The following is a 7,927-nucleotide window of genomic DNA, read 5'->3' on the forward strand; positions in this document are numbered from 1 at the left end:
AGTGGGTGAGGGGTGGGGGTGGGGGCCTGAGAAATGGGCTGGTGTGGGGAGGGAAGGTTTGGGACAATGCCACCTTAACGCTCAAGTCTTCCTTTCTTTAAGCTGTTCTTTACACTAGCTTTAAAGTTGTGAGATTGGGTGTGCAGGCGATGATCTATGAGAACAACAACATACACACAGGCACTCCTGCCATCCAAGGTAGTGGTTCTCAAGGTATGATTCCCCATACCAGCAGAATGAGCATCGCTTAGAAACTTGTTAGAAAGATAAATAGTAAGAAATTCTGCAGTGACACCCAGAAATCTGTCTTTTCACCAGCTGTCCAGGTAATTCTGGGACTTGCTAAGCTTGAAAATCATTGATCTAGGGCAAGGAAACTGGAGTCACCAGGTTTAGGCTGATTCTTCTCAGTTACCACTAGACAGTGAACCCTCCTTACTGGGGCAGCAGCACATAAGACATTCCTACAGCTCAAAACAAAACATCCTGATGTGCAGAAGAAAAGCAGCCCCTTTTCTACACCTTGCAGCCCTGGGAAACAAGGCACTCCTATTCTGGGGTACCCATATAGAGAAGGGTGGGAAGAAAGAGAATGAAAGAATCATGCAGAATTAGCACCCGAAGCGACACTTACCCATGAACATGTGTGCATTTGTCTGCCAATCTGTCAACTTGAACTGATCTGCAGCTCTCATCGAGAAGGCGAGAAGGCGACAGGACGTCTGGGGTTTCTGGACTGTCCTTCAGCAGGACATGAGGAGCTGCTGTTCCTCTGGCCTGATACTGAGGTTTACTAGCCGAGCATTAGGACACAGTATATGGAAAGTCTGTTCACATAGGTTACTCCAGTCTCTCTTGCTCCCCCACCTCCTGGCCCTGTTTGCTTCAGCTTCCCAGCCCTGTGCCACAACACACCCCCCTTCTTTAAACAGGCAACTGATGGTAAGGTCCTCTAAGCTTTTCTCTGGGGCCAACTCATCCTCCAAGATTTCCCAGTTGAAGTCCAGAAACAAACCCACACAACCTTGTTAGAAAACTTTAATCTGGTTTTAAAAGAATCTCTGGAATGGTTTGTGTTTGAATGCTGTACAGCAGGCTGAAATCTCTCTCATCTCCCGTTGCAACCTCCCAGTAAGGGAACAAGGTATATACCGGACTGTTGGATTATCTACTATAATTTTATTTTAAATCATGACAGACAGATTGCGTGAAAAACAAGGAATTCCAAAGAATTTCCTGCTCTGGGAACAGAAGTTAAGTCTATATTTAACAACATTTGAAGCTGTCAAGAATGCTTTGTGGTTGGATAACAGAGGCAGAAAAATGTTAAAAACGCAGGCTACTGCTATACCCAAATATGGAAATATTGTTACGTCTGGTGTCTGATTCACCATCTGGAAATACTTACAACCATGAAGTCAAATAGAGAAAAGACGCCACAACAGAAGCCAGGAACGCTCCTCTCCATTCTCTCTCTACCACCTCCTCCCATCCTGGACTGCGCCTGCTCAACCTTGTCCAGAGTCACTTCATTAAGAAGGAAACAACAATGAAACTCTGACATGGGAAAACCCATTTTTAAGATAATGACTGATGATTGGCTCAGGTAGACGGAGGGCCTAGACTGTCCTCACTGTATTTCCATAACACCTGACAATCTATTGTCTTGAAAAGTAAATCCCCCGCCCTGCACTCCTCCCACAAAGCCTGAGGGATCCTATTGCCTCCAGCAAAAGGCACTTAGACTTGAAAGGGAACTTCTGAATGAATGAAACGTAACTCTTTCCTTCAATAGTTCTCTTTGAGAATGTTTTCATTGCCATGGCTTCTCATTGTGCTCATCTGAATCACTGACTGAAAAAAAGTCCAGCGCGGAAGGCCTTCTTAGGCACAACTGCTAAATTATGATGACCCAACACCCCCAAAATTAAAAAAGACAAAGAGCTCTCCTAGACTAAGTGTTAAAAAGGGAGGCTAACTTGTGTTGGTTCTTATCAAATTACACAAGATGCTTGACTTTAAAGCTTTGAGGGAAAATGTATACATCACACTAACAATAATGATGTTACAGTAATTGTGTTGTGGGGGTGTCTTACACTGAGTGTGTTGCAGGTTGAATATGAAGGTTCTAAAAAATCTACTAACATTTTTATTACAGAATATTATAAATCTTTTACTTGTTTGTACTTGGAGAGAAAGCATTGCATTTCACTGGAAATGGAAGCTCTAAGTGGTCCCAAGGAGCTACAATCCATCGGACTCAGCAAAGCTTTTAACTTGAAACCGTCTGCTTTTCCCAGAGAGCCATCCAGCACAATGGTGTTGGAATCTGATTTAGCCTAACAGTGTATACAGGTGGAGATCTAAGTCCAAATTACTCCACCGAGATCCCTTCTGCTTCTGCTTTCCTGGCTGCTTAGCGACCATCGTCACCCACCCTCGGAGAGAGATAGGAAGGGCTTATCCCGTTCCCCCGCATCCGTGAGGAAGTATATAAGTCAGTTTTCCAGAGAACTCCCTGTGTTCATTTCCTTTCGGACTTCCAACCCAGGCAGTGGGCTGGAACTAAAGTGGGAACCTCCAAAAACAAACAAGTACGACATACCAAAAAGGGGGGAAGACCTCTGCCTGGGAATCTGCCAGACATGGGGGAAGTTGATTCCCCCCCTTCTCATTCATAAATGCCACTGCAAGTATTAATTTGCAATACATTTAACTTAGCTAATAAACACCGTGCCAGAACTTTGGGATTTGATCCGAGAGTGCCTGTATAGTCCACAAATAGATTCCTGGCTCAAAGACACACTACCCCTCCCGGTTCGCCTCTCTCCATAGATAACACTCTCACCTTCGCTGTAAACAAGCAAACAGCCTGCTGCTTTCTTGGCTGAGGGCTTCCAAAGCTGCCCGGTCACTCGGCATCACCAAACAAAACGACTTTTGTTCCTCTCAGGTCCTCCCACCCTCCCATTTCAGGCAAAGTCTTGAACTCGCCCCCCTTGCCCCTTCCACAACCATCATCACCACCATCAAGTCCCAAAGAGCCCTCCCTCACACGAGGCGTTATTTAAAGTGGAAAAAACGGAAGATTGTTTTCTTGACGGGTCCAGGACAAAAAAAAAAAAAAAAAAGGTGCAACGGAGCCAGGGGAGGCGCTTGGCAGAGGCCCGGGCCAACCAGCATTCCAGAGATGTTTGAGAATACTGGAACGCGTAGACTGCGGCGACGTCACTGCAACACGCGGCGCCTTAGCCGGCCAGTATAAGAGGCGGGCTCTGCGCGCTGGGGCAGACCGCGAGCGAGAGCGCCCTCGAGCAGCACCCGCGCCCTCCACGCCTCTACGGGAAGGTCCTCGAGGGAAGGACGTCCGCAGCCGGCTCGCCTCCCCGGCCTTCGATTCCCTGCCACCCGGGCCGCCGCAGCCGCACCCCGACCCAGCCGCGCCGGGCCACCCCGCTGCGCACCGGTGTGTGGGTTGTTTTCTTCCGCGCTCGCCTAGACTCCTCCTGCGCGCCACAATGAGCTCCCACACCGCCCAGACGCTCGCCTTGGTCGTCACCCTGCTCCACTTGGCCAGGCTGGTGAGTTCTTTGGCCATCGCTCCCTCGTTCGCTGCCCCCGTCGCTTCCCCTGTCCGTCTCCAGATTGCCCAAACAGAAAAAAAAAAACTAAACCGAACTGGTTGGGTGGGGGGCGTTTCGGGATAGCTTTTCCTTTAAAGTCACCCCCCCCCACCCCGCCACCACCCCCGGGATCTGTTGGGAAGCCCACAGCCGCCCCGGGTGGCCGGACTGGACAGCATCAGAGACTCTGATTCCTCGCCTGGACTCCTTTCCCTGCGCATTGCGCGAAATCTCACGCGTGTCTTTCTTGTCTCCTCCAGGCGCTCTCCACCTGCCCCGCCGCCTGCCACTGCCCCCTGGAGGCGCCCAAGTGCGCCCCGGGAGTTGGGCTGGTCCTGGACGGCTGCGGCTGCTGTAAGGTATGCGCCAAGCAGCTCAACGAGGACTGCAGCAAAACGCAGCCCTGCGACCACACCAAGGGGCTGGAATGCAATTTCGGCGCCAGCTCCACCGCTCTGAAGGGGATCTGCAGAGGTAAGATGCTTGTGGTTTGGCCCCTTTAAAAAAATAATAGTCCCCGTAGTCCAGAAGTTTAGTAATTTTGAGACCATGTATGGTGATGCTTTGTTGTTGGTAGCTTGGCAGAAAGGCACATGATTTCAGCAGTCTGGAATGCAATTCAGTGTGTCTGGGCCCATCGAAAAGCGCATACGGAAAAGTGATTCCTGACTAACTTATTGTTCTGGTCTGGAGTCTCCAGGGAATTGTAGGGAACTTTACCATAAATTGAATCTAACAGCAGAAAATATGTATGAGTTTCAGCCGTGGTTTGGAATCTCAACCTTATCCTCTTTTCCTTTTCTCTTTTGGCGCTCTCTGCAGCTCAATCAGAGGGCAGACCCTGTGAATATAACTCCAGAATCTACCAGAATGGAGAAAGTTTCCAGCCCAACTGTAAACATCAGTGCACATGCATTGACGGTGCTGTAGGTTGCATTCCACTGTGTCCCCAAGAACTCTCTCTCCCCAACTTGGGCTGTCCCAACCCTCGGCTGGTCAAAGTCACTGGGCAGTGCTGTGAGGAATGGGTCTGTGATGAGGACAGTGCCAAGGACCCGATGGAAGACAGGGATGACCTCCTGGGCAAGGGAATGGCATTTGATCCCTCTGAGGTGGAATTAACGAAAAACAATGAATTAATTGCTGTTGGAAAAGACGACTCTCTAAAGCGGCTCCCTGGTAAGTTGAGACTGACCCAATAGGACATACTGCAATACATTTCTAATGTCAAGCTTTATAAAAACGAGCGCTTTGAATCTGTGTCGGTATGCCTCTGAGAGATTGTTCCTCTTGTCTCTCTAGTTTTTGGAATGGAACCTCGAATCCTATACAACCCTTCTTTACACGGCCAGAAGTGTATCGTTCAAACAACCTCATGGTCCCAGTGCTCCAAGACCTGTGGAACTGGTATCTCCACACGAGTTACCAATGACAACTCCGAATGCCGCCTGGTGAAAGAAACCCGGATTTGTGAAGTGCGGCCTTGTGGACAGCCCATGTACAGCAGCCTGAAAGTAGGTTCCTATGGCAGCTAGCTTGTCGGAGTTCCTGGCAGCTGTGAGAGATGTGAACTTTTCTTCCAAGAAAAAGAAAAATTACCCTAACTTCCTTTTCCCCTTCCTTTTTCTTACAGAAGGGCAAGAAATGCAGCAAGACCAAGAAATCCCCCGAACCAGTCAAGTTTACTTACGCAGGATGTTCAAGCGTGAAGAAGTACCGGCCCAAGTACTGTGGCTCTTGCGTGGATGGCCGTTGCTGCACGCCCCTGCAGACCAGGACAGTGAAGATGCGGTTCCGCTGTGAAGACGGGGAGACATTTTCCAAGAACGTCATGATGATCCAGTCCTGCAAATGCAACTACAACTGTCCACATGCCAATGAGGCAGCGTTTCCCTTCTACAGGCTGTTCAATGACATTCACAAATTTAGGGACTAAATGCCACCTGACTTCCCAGCACAAGGAACAGGGACAAACAGGGGAGAAGAGGGCCAGAATCATGGAGACATGGATGGGGGCAGTGGGGGTGAAGGGACTCATTGTAGAAGGGATGCATTGCTCATTGTTGAGTAGTTTTAAGGTATTTCGAAACTGCCAGGTGTGCTGACGGACACTAATGCAGCCGCGATTGAAGAATACTTTGCTTCATAATATTGGAGCACATGTTACTGCTTCGTTTTGGAGCTTGTGGTGTTGATGACCTTCTGTTTTCTGTTTGTAAATTATTTGGTAAGCATATTTTTCTCTAGGCTCTTTTCTTTCACTTCTACAATGGTAAAAGATAAGATTAACTGAACGGTTTAACCTTCATCCTTTGACAGAAGTAAATGGGAAGGGGGTTCCAACCCCTCCTGAGGTGACACTCTGTGAGTGTCTGTGAGAGGCAGCTATCTGCACTCTAAAACTGCAAACAGAAATCAGGTGTTTTAAGACTGAATGTTTTTATTTATCAAAATGTAGCTTTCGGGGAGGGAGGGGAAATGTAATACTGGAATAATTTGTAAATGACTTTAATTTTATATTCAGTGAAAAGAATTTATTTATGGATTTAATCATTTAATAAAGAAATATTTACCTAATATCTGAGTGTATGACATTCATTATTTTCAGAGTTTCTCCCGTATTACTGGAAACAACCTAGCCTGTGCCTTATGTCAGTCAAAGAGGATTTAGTGAGTGCCTATTGTGTGCTAGGAGCTGTTCTTTCTAGGTGGTGGGTTAGAACAGGCAACTAGCCTAGACAACGACTGCATTTATATCTTCAGGAGTACACACTTTTCACTTACAGTAACCTGTATGAGAAATATGGTTGAACACCAAGCAATGGAAAAAGTACAAGAAAGAATTTGAAGTTAAATCTGCAGTTTAAATAATAATTCTTCCCTTTCTCATGAATTGAAAGCCTCAGTGTCTCCATCACAGAATCACTCTTAAGTGGCTTTAGCAGAGTCATGTGTAATTTTAATCATCCAGCTATTGTGTATGTCATTAAGTAGAGGAGAGAAACTCTTCAATGAAAGCATAACATCACCCAGGTTGCCCATATCTAAATCCACAGGCAAGACTGAGTAAGGTTAGATGTTGTGTTATGAAAGGTCAGTTGTTTAAACCTTTATAGTTCTCCAGTATTGTTCCTAAAGCTTGGGAGAACTACTTAAAAATTCACCCTTGCCAGGGAGCAGGGAAACAAAACTCTTGAAGAGTCTATAGGAGGTCAGTTTATTTTCACTGAATGAGCTTGAAGCAATGACTTGTGCTAATCCTAATAAGCTGGTGATTAGATAAACAAGCTGTTAAATGCAAAAGAATGCAAGGAATTTCAAGTACTTTCCCAATAGTGTGAGGATCAAGCTACCCCACCCCCTTCTCTTTTTATAATATACATTATATTGATGGAGAAGGGAGCAGTTAGACAGAGCTGGCCATCCAGAAGGTCAAAGGTTAGATGCAGAGTAGCCCCTAAGAAAATGACCAGGTCCAGGAGAGGTTGAGAAGGCTGCGTCAATGTTTGTGAAAATGTTGGTAGCCTGTTTTAGAAGAAACTATGTCTTTAGAAAGCGCTGACAATAAACCTTTTATAGAGAGAAGTTTTCCTTTCATCGACCCTCTTGGCTTCTGTTCAAATCCATAGTGAAATATTTCAGTGTGCACTTAGTTAAAAGAGTACTTGAATTTTTAGGCAATAAGAGAAATTGCTTTAAAGGGGCAGAGCGGTCCTTGAAGGGTGATTTATTTCAAAATAGTTTAATATTTATGCTTTAATGAACACTTATAGAAAAAGCACTGCCCAGCCATCTGTTTTAAAGTCTTACAAAAACATACAAAGTTTAAAAGTAATAGTAAGATCTGTGGCAAAGACCTTCACTCTTCTGATTTTGACAATGTCTTGTCTGAAATATTAAAAATTGTGCTTTCTGAGTAATCAGGTTTTCTTGCCTGAAGCCTTCAAATTTTAAGATATTTAGAGATTTAAACACCACCAGGCTCTGTCCTGGATGCAGTTAAGCTTCTCGTGCACATAACATGTGGGACATAGTAAAGATTGAGGCTTTCGTGATGCAATCTTGACAAACAAACGTCTAAATTCATAGGCAAGATTTACCCATTCCTAGGCACCCATCCTGAGCTATTGTCCTCCAACTCCAGAACCCAGCAAACAGCTTCTTGTGTAGGTCAAGGAGCAATATTTTATAGATGTTTTAAATGTGCAGGGAGGCAATATTTTTGCAAATAAGCTCAAATTCTAAACAAAACCCAGCATGGGAAAACCCTAGATCATCGGGTCACTAATCTCATTGTAAAAAAT

The 7,927-nt window shown here is 45.9% G+C and overlaps 1 protein-coding gene across 1 annotated transcript; it reads left to right on the forward strand.

The window, feature by feature from the left end:
* Window positions 1-3,295: 3,295 nt before the first annotated feature.
* On the forward strand, window positions 3,296-6,202 carry CYR61 (cysteine-rich, angiogenic inducer, 61). The gene is made up of 5 exons (XM_004679176.2): window positions 3,296-3,581; window positions 3,884-4,097; window positions 4,446-4,802; window positions 4,926-5,137; window positions 5,257-6,202. The coding sequence occupies exons 1-5, from the start codon at window positions 3,519-3,521 to the stop codon at window positions 5,557-5,559; spliced, it is 1,149 nt and encodes a 382-aa protein (XP_004679233.1). The 5' UTR covers window positions 3,296-3,518; the 3' UTR covers window positions 5,560-6,202.
* The last annotated feature ends 1,725 nt before the right edge of the window (window positions 6,203-7,927 follow it).

This window comes from Condylura cristata, unplaced genomic scaffold (assembly GCF_000260355.1).
Source record: "Condylura cristata isolate star-nosed mole 26May11 unplaced genomic scaffold, ConCri1.0 scaffold00008, whole genome shotgun sequence".
Classification (NCBI taxonomy): domain Eukaryota; kingdom Metazoa; phylum Chordata; class Mammalia; order Eulipotyphla; family Talpidae; genus Condylura; species Condylura cristata.